Source organism: Lolium rigidum, chromosome 7, assembly GCF_022539505.1.
Source record: "Lolium rigidum isolate FL_2022 chromosome 7, APGP_CSIRO_Lrig_0.1, whole genome shotgun sequence".
Classification (NCBI taxonomy): domain Eukaryota; kingdom Viridiplantae; phylum Streptophyta; class Magnoliopsida; order Poales; family Poaceae; genus Lolium; species Lolium rigidum.
In genome coordinates this window covers 279,760,222-279,782,719 of record NC_061514.1, presented here as the reverse complement: position 1 = coordinate 279,782,719, position 22,498 = coordinate 279,760,222, and the positions used below count along the sequence as shown (strand labels likewise).

The following is a 22,498-nucleotide window of genomic DNA, read 5'->3' as shown; positions in this document are numbered from 1 at the left end:
ACGTCTATTGTGACGCATCCAAGATTGGTCTTGGATGTGTGTTGATTCAAGAAGGCAAGGTGATATCATACCTGTCAAGGCAACTGAAGCAACATGAGCATAACTATCCCACCCATGATTTGGAATTAGCAGCCGTAGTCTTAGCCTTGAAAGTTTGGCATCATTACCTCATGGGTAATCGATGCGAGATCTATTCAGATCACAAGAGCCTGAAGTATATTTTCACCCAGAAGGAGCTGAATATGAGGCAGCGCAGATGGATAGAGTTGATCAAGGATTATGATATGGAAATTCACTACCACCCCGGCAAGGCCAATGTGGTAGCGGATGCCCTGAGTAGACAACCAATTCAGTTGAACTCCATGATCGCAATAGAACAACCTAGTTTGTATCAAGAGTTTGAACAATTTAGACTAGAGCTAGTTAGTGAAGGATTTCTAGCAAGCATCGAGCTACAGCCTACTTTGACGAGTCAAAGCAAGGAAGCCCATAAGGGAAATGCCAGCATTGATGGAATCAAGAGTCAAATAGCTGCAGGAAAAGCACCGGGATTCACCGAAGATGAAGGAGGAGTGTTCTGGTACAACGGACGCCTATGTGTGCCGTCAGATTCAGAGTTGAAGCAAGTCATGCTGAAGGAAGCCCATGATACCTTGTATTCCATTCACCCCGAAGGAACCAAGATGTACCAAGACCTGAAGGAACAATTTTGGTGGCACGGAATGAAGCGAGAAATTGGAAGCTACATCGCTAAGTGTGATATCTGTCAGTGAGTCAAAGCAGAACATCAGCGACCCGCAGGACTGTTGCAGCCATTACAGATTCCCGAATGGAAGTGGGACTCGGTAGGAATGGACTTTATCACAGGATTACCCAAATCAAGTAGAGGAAATGATTCCATTTGGGTAGTGGTCGATAGATTAACCAAGGTGGGTCATTTCATCCCCGTCAAAACCACATACCAAGGCCCAAAGCTAGCTGAGTTATACATCTCCAGAATAGTCAGCCTGCACGGAACCCCGAAGTCTATAGTGTCTGATAGAGGATCTCAATTCACCTCAAGATTATGGCAGAAAGTGCATGAAGGACTAGGAACCCGGCTGAATTTCAGCACAGCTTATCACCCGCAGACTGACGGACAGACCGAGAGAGTCAACCGGATATCGGAAGATATGTTGAGAGCCTGTGTGCTAGAGTATGGATCCAAGTGGGAAGACTGCTTGCCTTACGCAGAATTCGCATACAACAACAGTTATCAAGCCAGCTTACAAATGGCCCCCTTTGAAGCCCTGTACGGAAGGAAGTGCCGTACCCCTCTGAACTGGTCAGAAGTCGGAGATAGTCAAGTCTTCGGCCCCGATATTCTCCGCGAAGCCGAAGAGAAGGTTCACAAGATCCGTGAATACCTCAAGACCGCCCAGTCAAGACAGAAGAGTTACGCCGACAAGAGACGCCGAGAGATGACCTTCGACATCGGAGATTTTGTGTATCTCAAAGTGTCACCCCTCAAAGGAATGCAGCAGATTCCAACTCAGAGGAAAGCTCGCCCCCAGATATGTCGTACCCTTCAAAGTTCTGAGTCGCCGAGGAGAAGTTTCATATCAGCTTGAACTACCGGAAGAAATGTCCGCTGTGCACAATGTGTTTCACATATCACTACTTCGGAAGTGCTTAGAAGTGCCGGAGAAGACGGAGGTGTTCAAGAACATCGATCACAGATCTGTTGATATCAACAAGGACCTGACGTATCGCGAAGTGCCTATTCGCATCCTTGAAGAAGCTTTCAGGACCACCCGCACCAGAAGTATCAAGTTCCTGAAGATTCAATGGAGCAATCATACCGAAGAAGAAGCCACTTGGGAGCGAGAAGAAGATATGAAGAAGGAATTCCCCGATCTCTTTAGTACCTAGTTTTTTCTTTAAGATCTCAGGACGAGATCTTTTGTAAGGGGGAAGGGTTTGTAACATCTCAAATTTCAAATCAATGAGAATAGAGGTTCCCAAAATCCAAATTTAGCAACCAACAAAAACTTTTATTTGTGCATATAGTGTTATGCATAGTATGGATGCATTTGTGTGACATTGCCATGTTGTGTGTTTGCAACTCTTACCAACTGTACTAAAACCTTACCCTTGATCCCTTGTGATCACAAAGAAAAGCAAAAACAAAAGAAAAGAATCAAAGTTGGAAAATCACAAAACCCTCACATATGGTTTAGGCCATTTTTGCAAATTCTTCAACCTAGACCATTTTGGCTTGCACCATTGGTTGGAGATGGTTACTAAACACTTATAAACACTTTTGGAATCAAAGAAACTCAAATCAAATCAAATTTGAATTCAAAATGGGCTCACATGCACTAATGGTCAAATCTGCCATTTTTAGCATGATGCCCTCTTTGAGCCTATGTTTTGAGAGATTCTTAAACCAAACAATTCCAACTCTTTGCACCTCATCCAAGACAACATCAAGGATTACAACTTTTCTCAAACACACCCCTGCAAACTCTTTATGGATTCAAATATATGATCAAGCAAAGTGGAGACTTTGAAGCAGATTTAAGATCATATGCATTTTGGATTTTTGCAAACTACCTCAAATTTGACCACCACCACCACCACTCTACTCCAAATCTTATTCAATTCAAACCCACCAAAATTCAGCTCAAAATATGAAAAATCCTCTCTTGCGGCCATTTCATCGAGCACTTGGTGAGCACCTTGCTGCCAACCCTAGACACTGCTAATATCCAACGTGTTGTTGCCTAAACCCCTTTGCCATTAGGTCATCCAAGACGCTCTCCTACATCTCTCCGGACCGAAGCCAAGCCTCCTAGACAACCGAGGTACATGCATCGAGATCATTTGACCATAAACTATGCCATGCCGTGGCATGTCCACCTCTCCTCATGCCATTCTTATTTCTACTGCAAATCTAACGTGCCAAATCATGTCACTGCAACTCCTCTCACTCTCCTACGTATGCTAGACACCTTGCTCGACGAAACGGAGCACCATGCGCGCCAGAACAAGGACGCCCAGTGACGTCCACGACGCGCTAGAGCACGCCGCGCACTGGACGCGCTAGAGCGTCGAAGCCCCTCGTCACCACCGTCCTCCGTTTGACCACTCCGCTCGCCACCAGCTTCCCCACGTCACCCTCTACGCGCCAGACATGCCCATTGGCTCGCTCGATGCCTGTAGACGACGACACCGTCGGCGACTTCCGCCGCAGTACTGACCGCCTTCGTCATGCGCCCGTCCTCATCTCAGCCTCGTTTTCACCACAATCACGCCTGGCGTGACCGCCATGACGTCACCAACACGCGCGCGTCATCGCCAGTGCCCCAACTCCCCTGTAGACGCGTCGCCATGGTCGCCACCTCCGCGTAGCCTCGGCCTCGCCTCGCCGCTATAAAAGGAGGGCCTCCCTCCTCAAACCAAGCACACCACAAGATTCCCCTCTCCTCTCGACCCTCCTCATCCACTCGCTCGCTCAACATTGCCCACCGTAGACCACCAATTGCTTCCTCACTGCCCGTGCTCCGCCGTAGAAGCTCGCCGGAGATAGACGCCGCCCCGTGGAGACGCCGCCGGTGCCGAAGCAGCTCGCCGTCGTCGACAACCTCCTCGCGCACGCCGCCAACCCTTGCTGGAGCACTGGTGAGCTCGCCAACCCCCTCCCTGCACCGCCAGTAGCCTCGCCTCTCGCCGGAGATGACGACAGCCGTGCGCTGTTCGATCCAGTTCTAATCCTACAGCGCAGATAGGAGCATACCGTTTCGGCGTTTACACGTCGCTGACGAGTGGCCCCTACCTGTCAGGCAGCCCACGCGTGCTGGACGCGTGGTGGGCTGGCCTTTGCGCTGTTTAAATGGTTTGGGCCCAGTTAGTTTTCCCGCCGGCCCGTTTAATTCAAATCCGATTTTCTGTTTAATTCAAAATTGCTCACAGATGCCATTTTCAAATTTGAATAGTTTAAAATCCACTGGGCCAAATTTGATGAATTTGGTATTGTTGGAAAGCTTGTAAAAATCTCTATCCAACCCCGTTGGTCTCACACTTAGATTGTTTGTAGAATTAATGTGATAAAAATAACAAGGCAGGGACTTTTGTAACTTCAAACAATTATTAAAAATCAACCCTAAGTGTTGAGTTGATTCCAACTCTCATAAATCACATTTCACATATTCTACAAGTTTATGCAAAAACATCACATAGTTGTTTGTATGATCATGGACTAGAGCAAAATAGTGGCTATGTGGCCATTTCTAGTCCATTTAAACTTATCCAAAATGATTTCTCAAATAGTATGAGAGGTTCCCTCTCATTTAAATCATGGTCCTAAGCAATTCAAAGTGATGTGTTGACTTAGTCTATATCATCCCATGTTGGATTACTTAGAGACATTAAATTGTTGCAAGAGTAAGATTTAAATTGTATGAGGTTAGTACCTTATTTAAATCTTTGTTCCCAAAAAATAGATATGAAGTGTTGACCTTGTTCAACATGAATTCATACCTTATTATTATTTGAGGAAATTAAATTGTAAAAAGATTCAATGAGAGGAAATTATTTCTCTCTTACAAGTTTTCTTAACACACAAGGCAACCCCTTTTGATTAGGGTTATGATGAATGAATAGCTTGTGTGAACCATGTGTGTGCTTAGTTTAGCCTTAAGATTTGTGTGGTGATTGTATACCTCGTATTCGATTTTAGACGCTAGTACCGAGGAGTACCAGGAGGAGGAGGTCTACTTCCAGGAAGAAGAAGACCACTTTGATCAGTACACCAACCAAGGCAAGCTAATATTCTTGCAAGATACCTTAGTGCAAAGCTCTCCTTGAGCAAGGCACCATTGCCCTATTAATTGGTGTTCCACTTTACAATCCCAGTTTTATCTCTCAAAACTTTACTTTGCTTTACAAGATTTCATTTATAGTTGACTTGAGTCTAGTTGTGAAGTAGTACAAGCGTATCAAAGTTATCCTAGAAAGCTACAAGCTAGTTAGCACCCCTCATGCTTAGTTGCTAGTGCTAAATTAAAAATGACTACTCTAGCTGGGAACTTGTGAAACTTTTGAATTTTGAAAACCTTGGAATGATGAGTCATTCTATTGAAAGATTTTAAAGGTGAATGTGACTTGAATAAAATGGTGTCTTTGATGAAAACTGATGATTAGGTTCGGATGCGATACCATTCCAATTCTTTAGTACCCCACAATACCTGATTATGGGTAAGGCTTTAGCTGAAATTTATGTGTCTTAGTATGGGTTCCCTCTAAACAAGCGTCATAGAGGTTATGCCGAGGCTGCCTCCGTTGAAAGTGAAATGACGTAAAATGAGGTGAATGTACGACCCAAGCCTCAGTGCGGTTCCGGGATAACAGTTGGCTATCACCGGGAGGCCAAGCTCATGTGGAGAGGTGCCTATACTAGGGGGTGTAAGTGAAAGGTTAATGATTGATGATCCGCATACTGAGTTATGATTATTCAAGGTTATCCTTGACAGATGTAATCAAATGTTGTGGCACAAGTGTGCAACCTCTGCAGAGTGTAAACCTATTCGAATAGCCGCGTCCGCGGTCATGGATAGTTGGAAAGGCCATACTGTTCCGTCATCAGAACTTTTACCAAAGCGTGACTTATGGTTTGAATTTGAAATGAGACTTTGTTTTGAATCACAACGGAGTTGTGGGAATGACACTAATGTTCCCACTTGAGTTAGTTAGCATATGAGGAGTCTTTTACTAAAGTGGTTATGAACTAAAATTGGCTTTATGCAAATAAACCTAGAGCTTAGCACCCTCTCACTAGAACTGTTAGTACTTACACTAGTATTAGTTTGCGAGTACTTGAAAGTACTCACGGCCGTGTCCCCGGCTATTCAAATGGCCGGACTATGAAGCTGAACAGCAGTATGAAGATGACGGCCAGCAGGACGTCTACGACAACTAGGAGCTTCTCCTGACGTCAAGCGTTGCCTGTGGAATAGATAGTCCACTACTACTTCGCTTCTGCTACGTATTTGTGTAATGATCATTAGATCAAGTGTTGTAATGAGACTGGATCATGTGAGCCTTTTTATGTAATGACTACTATGGTGTTGTAATGAATGATGACTCTATGATATTCAACTGTTATGTCTCTCAAAAACAATCTTCCTGAGATTGCGATGTATGGCATAATAGGCATCAGGACTTAAAAATCCGGGTGTTGACAGCTACCTGCAGTGGTCGACAAAGATAAGAACTAAGATCGCTGCAGACCAGCTTGCAAATACAAATAATTAGGATTCTCAAACTCTAATTATTTCGGAACCAATTCTTGACAACAACAAAAAGTCCAAACAATCAACCTAAGTGACCAACGAATGAACCGGAGAGGATGAAGATGTGTCAGACTCTATACAATCAGGTTAGAATAGCAGACATCATCTTGGTCAATCAATGATGCCAGATTGACGAACTGCGTTGCACACACAGAACTTCGTGACAGAGGATCTCTCTCTGTTAATTGGTTGCCCCCAATCCCCAACAATCGAGCTCGCTCTCAACTCCCCTTCCTTTCTCTCCTACTGGTGCTCGACGATGATGCGCATGGCCTAGAGCTACCGTGCGTGGGGACAACTCGCTCTCAACTCCACGGGCGAGGGGTGAGTTCCATACCTTTCCTACCTCACCTCCGACCCTTCCCATCCACAAGTTGGAGGCGCAATGGTACTGCGTGCAACGCCGTGTGGAGGTGCCGGCGGGATCCTCTCACACGCCAGCGCGGGCGGGGCGGAGTGGCGGCGGTAGTGGCGAGGTGGAGAGTCTTCGAAGAGGGAACGACGAGATCCGATCGGGCAGGAGATTATGACGATAATTGTGAGATTTCCTTTTTGGAATAGGAAAGGTATTGTTCCTAATTATTTTGTACCACGATGTGAGCACTTGGGACAGGAGTAGCAGCTCAAAAGTTGGAAAGGTATCTTCTCATACTATAATTCCATAATTCCCTGGACGTGATTGATGATACCATGATGGCGCGTAAATGCTGACTTGCTCTAGAACTAGATCAGACGTAGCAGAGATAACGAAATTAGATTGGATGGTCAGGATCTTTTCAATGACGACCACCAAAGTGCGTTGAGTGTCAAACGACCAACTCCCATTTAATATACTAAAGATAACAAAGATAGTAGTAGTTGCTAATCTATTTGCTTCGGCCTTTGTCACAGTTTCACCTATCTGTGGAGACTTTGCCGAGGTGAGCTCTAGCAGAGGCAGGCCTATCGAGCTCAAGCCCAAGTGCATGAGAGGATGACGTGAGAAGTGAGAAATTGTCATCTCCTCCCTGCTGGACCCCGGAAATCCCCGAAGCGCCCCTCCACACCGGACCATCCCCACCGTCTCCATTTCCCCACGCTAGCACCCTCTCGCAATCCTCCTCCGCCTCGCCTCACGCACTCCGCCGTTCGCCGCCGCCGCCGCCTGGTCGCGCGCGGCCAGCCACCCTCCCCTGGATCGCTTCCTCACCCTCGGCCACCGCCGCCAGCGACGACGGCTCCATGACTATGATGACCCCTCCACCTCTCGAGGTACGTGCCCTACCTCCCCACTCGCCCGATCTCCCCGCCTCTTCGCGCCCCACTGCTTCGTCCCGATCAAAGGTCTCATCTTTTTGCACGGGTTTACGCGCACCGCCGGATCTGACCCCTGCGCCCTTCGCAGCAGCAGCAGGAGGACGAAGAGATGCTCGTGCCGCACCAGGAGCTCCCCGCCGCCGACGCCGCGCAGCCAATGGAAGGTGACACTGAGTGCCACGCGATTTACTCCCCTCTGTGTCTGTGTTTCTGTCTGACTTGATGGGTCTTTTGCATTTCGAGCTTTTGCTGATCTTGCGCGCCTGTTTGTTGTCGGTGGTGCTCTTGTTGCTACTGCTAGTCGTGGCCCAGACGGAGCCTGCGAATACGGCGGAGAGCCAGCCACCCGAGGACCCGCAGACGTCCCGCTTCACCTGGACGATCGAGAACTTCACCAGGCTCAACGGCAAGAAGCACTACTCGGATGTGTTTGTCGTTGGTGGATTTAAATGGTGAGTTTTGGTGGTTTTGATTCTCCGTGAAAAAAGAAGTCTAATGTGGGAGTTTGTTGTTGGATGTGGAAGCCCCAAGGTAATGATGGACGTGCTGGTTTGTTTTGGATGTAGGCGTGTGCTCATTTTCCCCAAGGGAAATAATGTCGAGAACCTTTCCATGTACTTGGATGTTGCCGACTCGGGGAACCTCCCCTATGGGTGGAGTCGCTACGCTCACTTCAGCTTGGCCATTGTAAACCAGATCCATCAGAAGTTCACCACACGGAAAGGTATTGCTTTTTCTTGGATTAATGTTGTAATGCAAGTTCCAAGGGGATGGATTTCTCACCTTCACAGGAGGAGCTCAAACGTAAAAGCCCAGCATCAGCCTAGGCTAGCAACAAAGATTCTGTCCAGAACCTTTCGTTTATTATTTTACAACTTCTTTGGTCATTACTGTTGCTTGAAGCCTGAACCTTCAATTAGTTTTATTCCTTGGCATGAACTTGATTGTGGCCTCATGCTTCCAAAGACTCCTTGGTCTTGCTATTTTTCTGCGTGCAGCTAGTGAACTTTTGTTGTAGCACTGCTCCATTCACATTTGAATTTTCCAATATTTCTGTAAAATTTCCCTGGTTGAGGCCGTGCGCTGGTCCCATGTTTTGCAGATACTCAACATCAGTTTAATGCACGCGAGAGTGACTGGGGCTTTACATCGTTTATGCCTTTGAGTGAGCTGTATGACCCAAGTAGGGGCTATATTGTGAATGATACTGTTGTTGTTGAGGCTGAGGTTGCTGTTCGCAAAATGGTTGACTATTGGACATACGACTCAAAAAAGGAAACAGGTTATGTTGGTCTCAAGAATCAGGGTGCTACCTGTTATATGAACTCTCTTCTGCAAACTCTGTACCATATACCGTACTTCCGGAAGGTGTGAAACTTTTCCTTGTTCTACCGTACATGCATTGTTGTGTGTCTGAATTTTGAACTAATTAATTGAAATTTTCTCTTAGGCTGTATATCACATGCCAACTACTGAGAATGACATGCCATCTGGGAGTATTCCTTTAGCCCTGCAGAGCCTTTTTTACAAGCTCCAGTATAGTGACAACAGCGTAGCTACGAAAGAGTTGACTAAATCTTTTGGATGGGACACTTATGATTCTTTCATGCAACATGATGTGCAGGAGCTCAACAGAGTTCTCTGCGAGAAACTTGAAGACAAGATGAAGGTGAATGTTATATAAAAAAATTGTCTCTATGCTAGTTATTTGTTATTAATTTTTCTTTCTCCCCAGGGAACTGTTGTGGAAGGAACAATTGAACAACTATTTGAAGGCCACCACATTAATTACATCGAGTGCATTAATGTTGACTATAAATCTAACAGAAAAGAGTCCTTTTATGGTAGGACCTGTCATTCGGATTGTGTTTGCATTGAATGTGCTATATCTATCTATTGTATAATAGTTACCTATGTTTTGGCCTTGCAGATCTACAACTTGATGTCAAAGGTTGTCGTGATGTTTATGCATCATTTGATAAATATGTCGAAGTGGAGCGTCTAGAGGGTGATAACAAGTATCAGGCGGAACAACATGGCTTACAGGTGCCCACAACTCATTGTCTAATCATGGTTTTGAACATGAATCTTATTATATTTTATTATCTTTATTGGTAAATATTGGAAATATTATGTTTATAATTACTTGCATTGGTTAATAACTTAATACACATGGTACTTAGAAGTAATTTCGGAGAACAAAAATGTTGATTACCTGTTACTCAAAGATTCAGGAAAGCTGCACCTGCATCCATGGATCCATTCTTTTCTAGTTAATGAAGGAAATTGGTGTAATAGTTATACTTCTCTGATCTTTCTGTTTTTTGCTCGGCACCTCAACTCCAGTCTCAATCTGTTTCCAGGATGCAAAAAAGGGTGTTCTCTTTCTTGATTTCCCTCCTGTTTTGCAACTTCAACTGAAGCGTTTTGAATATGATTACATGCGGGATACAATGGTTAAGGTCGGTGCTATGCTATAACCCTCTTTCACCTTTCAATCGGCAATTTTTCTAGAACTTACTTTTTGCGGGCGACAATTTTTATGAGGATTGACTTCTCTGAAGCAGATACTGTACAAATAATTGTTATTCATAAAAATGTTGGTGTGCATTTGGATATAATATGGATATTTGTGTATTAGACTGATGAAACACAGAACATGGTTCCGATTTGAGATTCTGTTTCATGACCTGTTACAATCTACAGACTTCTGTTATGCTTTTACTAGTTTACCTGCTTTAAAGATTGGCAAAAATGGCATAATGATATGTCTATTGTTTCTAGAACTTGCATTAGGTGCTTTCTTGACAGTAAGTTTTGAGCAACATGACCATTTTTGCGCAAGTAATCAAGGACACCTGTTACACTATTTTGGGGCTACCAAACCTATTTCTGCAATGCTAAGATTGATCATCTACTTTGTAATTACATCAAACTAAGCTTAATGTGCTAGCTTTGCTAGAATCGTCATGAGCATTCTTTTTGCGCAATCAGGTAGTTGCTCAGGGAAGTAGGCAAGTGCTAAACACACCTTACCACTCCACTGTTTTGCTTCAAAACTATGCACATTGGTATAAAAATGATTCTGATGGTTTACTTAGGTTGATGCTGGTAGAGTACCCTGCTATTTCGGCAAGCATTTTAGAGATACTTAGATATCTTTCTGGTTCAAAGTAACCATCACAGTTCACACCTCATCCTCTAGTCTTGTGTATGAGCATTTCCTGATTTGGATAGACAAAGACGAATGTAGAAACTGGATCTACTAGCTTGAGTCCTAGCATGGCATGACCTATATGCTGTAACACACTAATACATCCAGCTTGCTCTTTCATGCTTGCTTTCTAGATATTCAAATGAAGTAGTTGTTTTGTTTTGACATTTTTCTCATGCCAACGGGGTCATCTAAACACAGTTGTCAAAATGTACATGATATAAGGAGATTTAAATATGTAATTGTTATCCCGAGTACAGCCACATCAACTCAAAGAGCTGATCATTTTAAATCCATTTAATGTGAGATCCATGCAATCTGAAAACTATCTTTCAGGCTGTATGAAATTACCGATGAGTTGTTTACCCATTTTGTTCCCTTTGTTCCCTTTGATTACGAGTTCTCTCTGATTAAATGTTCTCTGTTTTTGTACATTCAGTTCTCTGTTGTTTCTGTTTTGCTTTCCCTTGCAATTAACATTGAGAGTAATGTTTCTCTCATTTCCACGTCTAGAAGTGTTAGAAAAGATGCTTCTAAATTGCTAATCAAAGTAACACCTACTTCTGTAGATTAATGACCGTTATGAGTTCCCGCTACAACTTGATCTTGATAGGGATGATGGAAAATATCTTACTCCAGATGCTGATAGAAGTATCAGAAACCTGTACACTCTTCACAGGTAATTGGTTATATCTGACATTTTGGTATACTCTGTGTTGTCCAGTCATATCTCTGAATGGTTAATACTTGAGACAACATCCATGAACAAGACTCTTGTATGTAAATAAAGACAACACTTTTCAGTGCAAACCAGTTTGAAATGATACTTTGGAAATTTACCTTTTCTCTTCTTAGTCACTGTTCCATAAGAGAATAAATATTAATATTATGATAAGTCTCAGATAAACGTGATATGTATTGTGTTGGTGCTAATGTTGGTCATATGCTTTTATGCAGTGTTCTTGTTCATAGTGGAGGAGTACATGGCGGTCACTACTATGCTTTCATACGACCTACACTCTCAGACCAGTGGTGCGTCTTATATTTTGAATTCTTTGTCCTTGCATCTCAGTACTTAAACCATAGGAGAGGACCTTTTCGGGCACTGTTTTGTTCCTGCTTCTGTGCATCACCAGACAGTGGTAGTGTAATTACATTGGCAGAGTGTGCAGCATGCGCCCTCGTAATATTATTCATAATAAAATAAATTGGGTCGTAATATCCTGTGTTTGCCGATAAATGGATCATGATGATGTGAAGATCTTTGAGAACATTAATCCTAGCACTTCTACTCCATTCATTCTGTTAATTGGCCCCAAGTTCAGTGGTCTTGAATTGGCCCCAAGTTCACCAACTTCTCTCGAAATTTACAGCTCAGGGTCAAGGGGATTTACCCCGTCTGTCCTGATTCTGTAATTGGCTTGTGAATTTGTGATAGAAATATTTGCTTGGAGTCTGCTAAATAGCTTGCTTGCACAATAAGAACGTGTTTAACCAGCTGCAATACCAAACCAATTTGTATTTTTTTTGCACACCATAATGTTTCCTCTCTGATTACTATACACATGATGACCTGAAAGCAATTCAGCAAATGTTACGTGAGGTGATTTTTTGTGGTTGCATGTTGTGTCTATTCAGGTATAAATTTGATGACGAGCGAGTAACAAAAGAAGATACTAAAAAGGCGCTTGAAGAGCAGTACGGGGGTGAAGAAGAGGTATGTTTTTTGCTTAACAACTACTACCTCTGGGCCTAATTAATTGACGCCCCTGCACCCAAAGTGCATGCATGAACAGGTACCCCTCCGCGTCGATTAAATCTGACCGGAGGGAGTACTCCCTCCATTCCTAGATATAAGCCATATAGTTTTTGGCAGTAAAATGAAAGAACACACATTGAGAGAAAATTACACCATGTTTGGGCAGGATTAACGCTAGACAATTGACGTGAGGTAATAAAGGACTTCACATAAGATAAGGAAACGTAATCAAATCCCTAAAAATATTGTTCATCCAAGTGGTGCAACGTAATACACCTTATATTATGATTTTTTTTCTCAAAAAACTAAATGGCTTATATCTAGAAATGGAGGGAGTATTTATTCAGTATACAACCTGTTGATTGTATTGATTTCACATTTACACTCATCTTCTATATCACTATATGTATGACACCCTCCTCTCTGTTTTTCTTCTTTTCGATGGAACAGTTGCCTCAAATTAACCCTGGTTTCAATAATACCCCATTTAAGTTCACAAAGTATTCAAATGCCTACATGCTTGTATATATTCGTGAAAGTGACAAGGAGAAAATAATGTGTAATGTTGATGAGAAGGACATTGCTGAGCATTTGAGGGTGAGTCATTATATTCTCCTCTCTTCCTATTTAATATGTTGTACTTCTTTTGCAGATAGTGAATCAGTTTAACTGTGCTTTTGCAGATAAGGTTGAAGAAAGAACAAGAAGAGAAAGAACATAAGAAGAAGGAAAAGGCTGAAGCTCACCTCTACACCATCATAAAGGTCTGGTCAATTATTAGTCTCAGCCATACCAGTTAGTTCTCCTGCTGCACTCCTTTCAGTAGTGCTCTATTTGCAATATTAAATAAATAAATGAACCTAGGTTGCACGAGATGAAGATTTGAAGGAGCAGATTGGGAAGAATATATATTTTGATCTGGTGGACCATGAAAAAGTCCGTAGCTTCCGTATACAGAAGCAGTTGCCCTTTACTTCATTCAAGGTAATATTTGGAAAGCATAACTCAGAGTTCAAGGTTTAAATGTGAACTTCAACAAGAGTTCAAGATTGGAAAATGGTCTTTTTTTTTACGTTGTTCTGCAATCTACAATCAGTTACTCTTCCATTTGAATTAACTTTTGATTGCCGAATGTGCTCTTTTAATAGGAGGAAGTTGCAAAGGAATATGGCATTCCTGTACAGTCTCAGCGCTTCTGGTTGTGGGCTAAGAGGCAAAATCATACATACCGGCCCAATCGTCCGCTAGCCCCTCATGAAGAAGCGCAATCAGTGAGTCGTCAACTTTTTTTGAAAGATCATATTTGTACCTTTTCAAGTATTTTAATGAATGGAAAACTATTCGGTTGGTTTTATTTGAGTTCTCATCTTGAACTCCTGATTGGTTCAGTTTAAGTTATATTTGCTTGATCTTTCCCTCTTCATTTTCCTGGCCTCTTTTGCTGGTATATGAATGTGAAATAGTTAATCTGATAGTTGTATTAGACTATTAGTTGCATGTACACATACGCTACAAATGAATGGTAATTTAAATGGAAAGTTTTTTTTTGGAATGGTTTTTGAAAATTGAAAGCATAAGTGGAAAGTTGTATACTTCTTGAACTTGTAAGAGCTGTTTGTGGATACCTCCAGGTACATATATTCTGGAGCTTTCATCTATTTGATCTCATAACCCATCAGTTGAGTTGAATTAATAAACTTAGATGTTAGTGAAGTAATTTGTTATGATTTTTTAGGGGGAAATATTATGATGTATTGCTCCTATTTTGCTGCTCTTTGTACTTTCCTCCTACCACAATTCACACCTATGCTAGTGCCAAAAATAAATAAAAATAACACCTATGCTGGAGCTGTTTGCACGGGCCTTCAGGTCTGTTTAAGCTGAAGTTGGTGGATAGTGTTTTGTCCTTTTTATTTTTTGTTCTATTTTGCTTATGTGTTCATTTGTTGTCATAATATTTATTACATCTTATTACTTATCTTGTACTGTACAGGTGGGGCAACTTAGGGAGGTCTCAAACAAGGCACACAACGCTGAGCTGAAGCTATTTCTAGAAGTAGAACTAGGATTGGTAATCTTATATACCGATTGCAGTTCAATGTTTCTTTTGTGGACATAATTTGCTCTCTATTGTATCATTAAATTGGAGATGCTTGACTGTGTCTTATTGTTAACATGTGTAGGATTTGCGCCCAATTCGTCCTCCTGAGAAGAGCAAGGAAGATATTTTACTCTTCTTCAAGTTTTATAATCCTGAAAAGGAAGAGCTTCGGTATATCTCATAAATTTGTGTCAAGCATCCTCTTTTTGATACAGTAGACTTAGACACTGACATCATTTTTGTTATATAGTTTTATTGGTAGGCTTTTTGTTAAGGCTTTGGGAAAGCCATCTGATATCCTGGCAATATTGAATGAAATGGCTGGATTTTCCACAAATGAAGAAATTGAGCTCTATGAGGTGAGTGCAGTATTCAGTTTTTTTATGACTACCATTGGGTTTCATATCCATAGGAATGGCTGTTTTTTACGTTGGCTTGCCAAGCCTATCACAACCCTCCTTTACCCGGGCTTGAGACCGGCTATTCCTTAAAAGCCACCGGCGGGGGTTGTTCAGTTCTTTATGACTATGCTTTTATTTCTCTTGACCACCCAAAGCTTCGTAAGTTGTGCTCTTGTACTCATGTAGTTTTGTGCAGGTGGTTAATTGTTCAGTCCTGCATGATGGTTAATGTTCATGTAGCATACAATATGCACTTCATAGTACTGATCTTCCCAATATGAATGTTCTGAGTTTATGCATTGTTATGCTGCAGGAAATTAAGTTCGAGCCAAATGTGATGTGTGAACATATTGATAAGAAACTTACTTTCCGTTCTAGTCAGGTTTGGGAAACTTTCAGATACAAACTTTATTTAGGCCTGTTTATAAAAGATGACTATCAATTTCACGCATTTTTCATGTTGTAGCTTGAAGATGGAGACATAGTCTGTTTCCAAAAGCCTTCTGTACCAGATGGTGATACTCAAGTGCGCTATCCAGATGTTCCTTCTTTCTTGGAGTATGTTCATAATAGGCAGGTATACTCAGATAGATACACATCAAGTGTTGTATTTTCAACTTGGATCACGGTTTTGTACCACTCTACTGTAGCATTATGAACTATTTATCTCATGCATCCGCTATGGTGTTTTTTTTAATCTCTGTACAGTCATTTATTTGCTTGGGTAAGGGTTTGGTGTTCATGGTAAACTGGAACCTCCAACTCCTGGTACCAAAACAGTCAGAACAGTAGTTTTGGAGAACCTATAGAGTATAGATCTTAGGGTGTTTTCATGGCTCTCTACAATTATTACTTAGATATTTTGCTATAGTATGATTTTTCCATTAGGTGTGCACCTTGCACCTAAACAGGAGTGCTTTATTCTTACCTTGTTTGTTGTTAATTACGTCACATATATGCAATGCATAGCTTTTGATTTCTGTTTGCAGCTAAGCCTGTACTGTACTGTGATAAATAGTTTCTTTTTCTTGGTACTATAGGTCGTGCACTTCCGCTGTCTGGAGAAACCAAAGGAGGATGAGTTTTGTTTGGAATTGTGAGGAATTGCAAATCACTCTTAATTGATACTTAATTATTTCTTTTTAGTCAACTTACAAAGATATAATTGTCTTCTTCACTTAGGTCGAAGCTTAATACTTATGATGATGTTGTTGAGAGAGTTGCACGTCAACTTGGATTGGACGATCCATCAAAAATCCGGCTTACATCTCACAATTGCTATTCTCAACAACCTAAACCACAGCCCATCAGATATCGTGGAGTAGAGCATCTATTGGATATGCTTGTCCATTATAATCAGGTTTAGTTTGTTCTTTCCTTTGTTTATTCAACTGGGAGCATTTTTTTATTTAAAAGATGTAACATGATCCCGATAGTTCATATTTGTACTAATATTCATCCTTCCGTTCACAGACTTCTGACATACTGTATTATGAAGTTCTCGACATTCCACTGCCAGAATTGCAGTGTTTGAAAACACTTAAAGTTGCATTTCACCATGCAACAAAAGACGAGGTTTGTCTGCTACATGGTATATGTTCTTATTCCATCATTGTTGCTGAAGTATGTCATTAATGCACACGATTTGCCAGGTTGTGATTCATAGCATCAGACTTCCAAAAAATAGCACCATCAGTGATGTGATCACCGACTTGAAAACCAAGGTGATCACTCATTTACCATTTCAGATTATTCAGTCTGTTTTTTCTTTTGTTCAGATTCCCTTCTATCTTGGTTCTGTAAGTGTATACAATCTTCATCTTATGCCCAACAGGTTGAACTATCCAATCCTGACGCTGAGCTCCGCTTGCTTGAAGTTTTCTATCACAAAATTTATAAGGTTTGTGCATGTTTATTTGCAAATTGTGATAGTTCACATTATGCACAGTGCTTATGTTAATGTACATCCACGCATACCTTTCCGACCTTGATTTTCTCGATGTTTGTCTCCCTTTAAATTTAGCATTCTATATACTGTATTTGGCATCACCGACAATAATTTAGATTTTGTATGTATCTGCAGATATTTCCACTTCAAGAAAAGATAGAGAATATAAATGATCAGTACTGGACGTTACGTGCTGAGGAGGTATTTGACATTGGATCTGTTTTGGTTGATGATGTTTGATGTCATTTGTCTTACATTATATTGCTTCTACCAATTTAATTAGATTCCAGAGGAGGAGAAGAATCTCGCTCCACATGATCGGTTGATTCACGTCTATCATTTCATGAAAGATCCTAATCAGAACCAGGTACCACACTTTTTACCTTGTTAGGTACTAGTCTAAGGTGAATTTCTTGGAAAAGTAGCTATTGATTTGCTTATCCAATATAATCTGTGAATACGGTCATGACCAACAGCAGATTCAGAATTTCGGAGATCCTTTTTTGCTGGTCATCCATGATGGTGAGACTGCTGCAGAGATAATGGACCGTGTGCAGAAAAAACTCCGGGTTCCTGATGAAGAGTTCGCCAAGGTAATCCATACTTACAAATCCTAATAATACATTTAGAATGGACTGTTTTGCCCGCAAAAGAATTGGGTCTTACACTGAAATGGGTTAGGTTTTTATTATACAGAAGTGTTTTTGGTGTCTTGTCACAAAGTACGAATATGCCTTTTTCCACTGCATTGTTCCATCCCAACTTTGTTTTCATGTGCTTATCTGTTGTTGATCCGGGTGTATGGATGGAGATGGGGGAGTTGGGGTTGGAACTTAGAGGGTCACATGGTTCGCTATTAGACGTATGGCTGGGCTCAACATCCTCATCCAACTATCAAGGCTCAAAGCTCCTGGGCCAAATTTTTAGTGTATTGATCGATGCAAAATTATACGCTAGGTCCTTTATTTACTGGACCAGCTATGGACTGTGGACATACAACTACCAATACCACTTCTTTCGTACTATTATGACATTATCTAACAAACTAATACACTGGACACTTTGCTGAACTAGTCAGCCAAACTGACTCACTGCAGGCCATGACTCTTCTTTGTAGATTAGCCAATTAGGGATAAAATAGCTACTAGGATTTGATACATCCCACTTATTTGAATATTGTTGCATATATGGTCGCCGTTATCTCTAATTCTTGGCTCTGACACTTGAAGGGGGGACATTAACACAGGTAGACTAGGGACGAGGGAATTGAAATAAAATTCTCTGAAATATAAGCACTAGATAATCTGTTTTTAAAGGAGAAACTTGGTCCGTAGGTTAAGTTATTGAGCCGCACCCAGTTGTTCTTTCCTGACTATAGTTTTTACTTGGGATTGATTAAGAGGAGGTGCACATATTATTACCATATCCTTGCCTCCCCCACCTACCGTCTCTCTCTCTCTCTCTCTCTCTCATCATGCATGGTACCATTTCTGTAGCAAATATAAACTTGTCCTCTGCTAACATGTATTTCTCACTCACAAATACTTATTGATCAGTGGAAGCTTGCATTCATATCCATGAATCGTCCAGAATACCTCCAGGATATTGATGTTGTATCTGCACGTTTTCAGGCAAGTACTTGTTTTCAGAATGTAGGCCTGTCTAGATCTGTGTTCACATGATGATGTTTTTCTTCTTATCTTACAGAGGAGAGATGTGTACGGAGCTTGGGAACAATACCTTGGCTTGGAGCACACTGACACTACACCAAAAAGGTCTTACACAGCCAATCAGGTAGGCAGTGCTGGCTTATCATGTAAACCAAGGACAGTTGACGTGTTTTCGGATTCTCTCTGTGAAGCATGCATATATAACCAAAACAGGATGGTATTTTCAGTCTATATACCATTTTGGTGTTTTTTTAAACCAATTTTTTTATTTCATATTACACTGGCATTAAGGTTACAATTTGAATCAGTACGAAACGGCCTCTTTCTGGTCTTGTATATTCTTTTACCAGTATATGGGCTGCCACACCATAGGTGTTGGGTAGTTAATCGTCGGCAAACGGCCATAGCTCATCCATTTTTATCCCTGGATGTATCATGCAAGCTATTGTGTGATATCTTAAAACATCTACCTGCAAAGTTTTTATAGTCTGTTCTTACTCCAGTAAACTTGTGGCTCTCCTATTTTCCCCTTCTATTGCCAAAACTGATAGGTTTGATGAATGATGCTTAGTGCTTGAGTCTGCCTTCATTATTTACTCTTTTTACAAGACATCTTAATTGATGGAAAATCTGCTGATAGCACAAGGGCCACACATGTTACACGAGCTCAAGCACGCACTTAAAATCTACTTGTAAATATTATTTTATAAGGAATATTATTTTATTATGTGACGTCCATAATAAGAGAGCATGTGGACACAATGTGGGCTGAGGGTAATTTTCTCCTTGCATAGATAAAGTTAGAACTTAGAAGGTAGGGTGACTGACAATTTTTTGAATTTACACGAGCTACTTTGCCGACTTATCTTTGCTTGGTGGTTTGGGCTGTGCAGAACCGACACACGTATGAGAAGCCCGTGAAGATTTATAATTGAGAAATCTTCCATCTGGGCTACAAGCCCTGGATGAAGGCCTGATCGGAGCTAGCATTCCAAAGAGGCCAAGTGACCTCAACAAAAGAAAATGACGGTCAAATATATGGCCATTTGTGTTCGGAGGCCTATATTACTTGCTACATGTTGACACCGTTGGTGATGTGGTTGATGGAAGGATATTCTTTGAGGCTTTCTCCTTTGCTTGCTCCTGTCAATGAAGCAAGCGTGCTGATCTCGTTGTCCCGAGTGTGATAGCCCCCACTAGGATAGATGTTGCTTCATTTGTGTAGTGCAAAGCTGGTACATAAGAAAAAGATTTTGTAGGGGCATGTATACATGGTTATAGCTGAGATTGGTTGCTTTATTTGCCGCTCCCATCAGAATAATGGGATAGATTGTGTAATGAAGCCTGGTGCTGGTTTCGATTTTTTTTTTTTGGTGTCTTGAGAAATGTAAGGCAATAGCTGCTGCAGATAGTATAGTCTAGTGAGTTTCAGCACAACCTGTGTTTCTGGCATTGAATTCAACCTAGCAGCTGCTGATGATACTTTTACATACGTGCTATTTTTCTATCGCCTTGAAGAATGGGAAGCAAATATTTATTTTGACCCATATCTTCATTTTTAAGACCATTTATGATCCAGTAGCCTTTTTGGCTGCGTAAGCAGCAACTTGAAAGGTACAGGTTCATCATCAGGTGAATGCTAATAAAGGTACCGTGTACAGTTTCTGTCTTCTGAAATTTCAGTCTGAGAATTGCTCAAGGTACCTTTCTTTTGAATAACCATATCTTGTCTGCAAGTGCAACTGTGTCGTGTTGCCTCATGGCTTTCAGTCTAGTGCTGACGAAGTGTATTGCTTGTTCAAAAAGGTACGATAGAACAAACATATTTGTCCGATGGTGCTGAACTAGAGTTAAGATAACATCTGTTTTGACATATTTATGTGGTTAGTAGTAGTATGTAAACTAGTGTTGTTAGTATCAGCATTAGTGATACTTGCTAGGGTGGACATTAAAGATACTGGACCTGAGATATAGTTTTTGCTATTTCTGAAGAAGAATAAAGGAACATGAAAACCCTTGAACCAGCATTTTGCAACTACGGTTTTGAAAACATTACACCCGTTGATCATAGTACCGATCTGCATGTGCAAATGCCTCATTACATAAGCAAAAGTTACAGCAAACTAAAAGTTAAGGTGCTCTTAAGAGTACTATCCCCAGACTTTGAAGACCGGAATTCTAAATACATTTCATCATCATCTCATACGGACGCACCTAGTTGCATTGCAAGGTGTTGCATTTTTGCAGGTTTCAGCTGGAACACTAGAGCAGTGATTAAGTGGAGACGGGGAACACATCTTTCTGGGATGCACTGACAAAGATATGATCCATCCCTCCTTAAGAAAGACTAAGGTACCCTAACTACTACTGAATCAGATCTCGTGCTGTGTCTCACTGTCACAAGCATGGGGTGTGTGGACCTCTTCCGGACATGATCAGACCTTGATCTCGTCGTCGGCAGACTTGGGTGATTTTTTGCTGGACATGATGCTGTTGAAGTTCTCTGATTTACACAGCAGGATCTCAATCTGAAACAATGAAATAACAGTAAAAAAATCATGCGTGGATTCAGGACACAAATGGGATGTCAGGACACACATGGGACATCGAAATTAAAGTACTCCCTCCTCCGCGAATAAGTGTACTTTTAGCTTTATCCTAAGTTAAATTATTTAAATTTGGCTAACTTTATAGACAATGTGGCTACGTTTATGACACTAGATTTGTGTCTTGAAATCTAGTTTCTTAATCTACAAATTTGACGTCCAATATGTTTGTAGTCATTTCTATAAAGCTAGTCAAATTCAAATAAGGTTGACTTAGGACAAATCTAGAAGCAAAACTTATTCACGGACAGAGGGAGTAGGATATCTTGCCTTGGCTTTACGGACTAGTCGCCCCTTCGACTCATCTTTTGTGCCGATCGTTGATGTCAGGATCTCTGAACAGAATGGACAAATTTATGTGTGATTTACTAATGTGATATGGGGAAAGGTTTGATAACTCAGATGGTAGACCGGAGAAACAAGCTGCTTACTCTTCTCAGTGGCCAAACCATTGTTCTTGAGGATCTCCGACACAGTCACAACGGTGCCAATGGCTGCAACAAGAAATTCGCTCAGCAAGATATCGTTAACCATGAACTTATTAAGGAAGATAACAAGCAGTAAAAAAGGTGAGGAGAGTGAGTAAGCATTGATTACCCATCCCCAGAGCAGAGAGTTCAACCTCGTCGTAGTTCTGCATGTACCTCTGCAGCCAGCAGTAGTTTAAATTAGAGAAATTGCATGCTAATTCGATACCCTTTAAACAAAGGAATCATGAAATTCCAATACCATCTTCGAGAAATGGATGAAACATATGCAAATAAAACCTCGTCACGAACTGATTGATTTGGATGAAACGTAGTATGACCTACCTTGGCGAGGTTGACGTAGAAGTAGAGCGGCTTCTTGTTGGTGGACACCTGGATTCGGTTCTTCTTGGCTGACGCTCCGGCCTCGGCCTCGACCTCCGTCTCTGCTTCCACTTCCTCATCGGCCTCGGCCTCGGCGGCCTTCTGCTCCCCCACCATCGCCACCTCCTTCTCCTCCGGCGCGTCCTCCTGCGCCGCCCTCACCACCTCCCTCACCTCCTGCGCCTCCGCCTCCGTCTGCTCCTCCGCCGCCGGCCTCACCGCCTGCATGGTGGCTGGATCGCTTGGTGGTGTACGTGCGTCGGTCTGGAGGAAGAGAGAGAGAGGCTGCGGGTGGGTCCCCGGCCATGGTGATGCATACA

At 41.8% G+C, this 22,498-nt stretch overlaps 2 protein-coding genes across 5 annotated transcripts; one reads left to right on the top strand and one right to left on the bottom strand.

The window, feature by feature from the left end:
* The first annotated feature begins 7,538 nt into the window (after positions 1-7,538).
* On the top strand, positions 7,539-20,228 carry LOC124675594 (ubiquitin C-terminal hydrolase 12-like). Of its 4 annotated transcripts, none has more exons than XM_047211668.1 (32): positions 7,539-7,583; positions 7,723-7,792; positions 7,930-8,080; positions 8,195-8,352; positions 8,731-8,996; positions 9,079-9,297; positions 9,364-9,472; positions 9,559-9,674; positions 9,992-10,090; positions 11,412-11,521; positions 11,800-11,874; positions 12,481-12,559; positions 13,052-13,198; positions 13,285-13,365; positions 13,466-13,585; positions 13,750-13,872; positions 14,595-14,672; positions 14,785-14,873; positions 14,953-15,061; positions 15,417-15,485; positions 15,570-15,680; positions 16,144-16,199; positions 16,286-16,463; positions 16,577-16,678; positions 16,756-16,827; positions 16,938-17,003; positions 17,187-17,252; positions 17,335-17,418; positions 17,528-17,644; positions 18,608-18,682; positions 18,759-18,845; positions 19,615-20,228. In XM_047211668.1, exons 1-32 carry the CDS (start codon positions 7,554-7,556, stop codon positions 19,654-19,656), a joined length of 3,354 nt encoding a protein of 1,117 aa, XP_047067624.1. In that variant the 5' UTR covers positions 7,539-7,553; the 3' UTR covers positions 19,657-20,228. The 4 variants fall into 4 exon arrangements, with proteins under 4 accessions (XP_047067624.1, XP_047067622.1, XP_047067623.1 ...); XM_047211666.1 differs by having other exon boundaries at positions 7,720-7,792; XM_047211667.1 differs by having other exon boundaries at positions 7,717-7,792; positions 17,531-17,644.
* Positions 20,229-21,156: 928 nt separating this feature from the next.
* LOC124679090 (uncharacterized protein At2g34160-like) lies at positions 21,157-22,406 on the bottom strand. Its single transcript, XM_047214915.1, has 5 exons — positions 22,140-22,406; positions 21,925-21,973; positions 21,759-21,821; positions 21,598-21,662; positions 21,157-21,249 (listed from the first exon to the last, which is right to left on the bottom strand). Exons 1-5 carry the CDS (start codon positions 22,404-22,406, stop codon positions 21,157-21,159), a joined length of 537 nt encoding a protein of 178 aa, XP_047070871.1.
* Positions 22,407-22,498: the final 92 nt, after the last annotated feature.

What these genes read in the sequence shown, in the direction of transcription:
- LOC124675594 (XM_047211665.1), top strand. Translation starts at nt 7,554, where the DNA reads ATGACTATGATGACCCCTCCACCTCTCGAG. An exon ending in AGTACGGGGGTGAAGAAGAG is followed by an intron (nt 12,560 to 13,051) that starts GTATGTTTTTTG and finishes TCGATGGAACAG; the next exon opens with TTGCCTCAAATTAACCCTGG. An exon ending in TGCTTGTCCATTATAATCAG is followed by an intron (nt 16,464 to 16,576) that starts GTTTAGTTTGTT and finishes TTCCGTTCACAG; the next exon opens with ACTTCTGACATACTGTATTA.
- LOC124679090 (XM_047214915.1), bottom strand. Translation starts at nt 22,406, where the DNA reads ATGCAGGCGGTGAGGCCGGCGGCGGAGGAGCAGACGGAGGCGGAGGCG. An exon ending in TGGTTTGGCCACTGAGAAGA is followed by an intron (nt 21,663 to 21,758) that starts GTAAGCAGCTTG and finishes CATTCTGTTCAG; the next exon opens with AGATCCTGACATCAACGATC. An exon ending in GACTAGTCCGTAAAGCCAAG is followed by an intron (nt 21,250 to 21,597) that starts GCAAGATATCCT and finishes TCATTGTTTCAG; the next exon opens with ATTGAGATCCTGCTGTGTAA.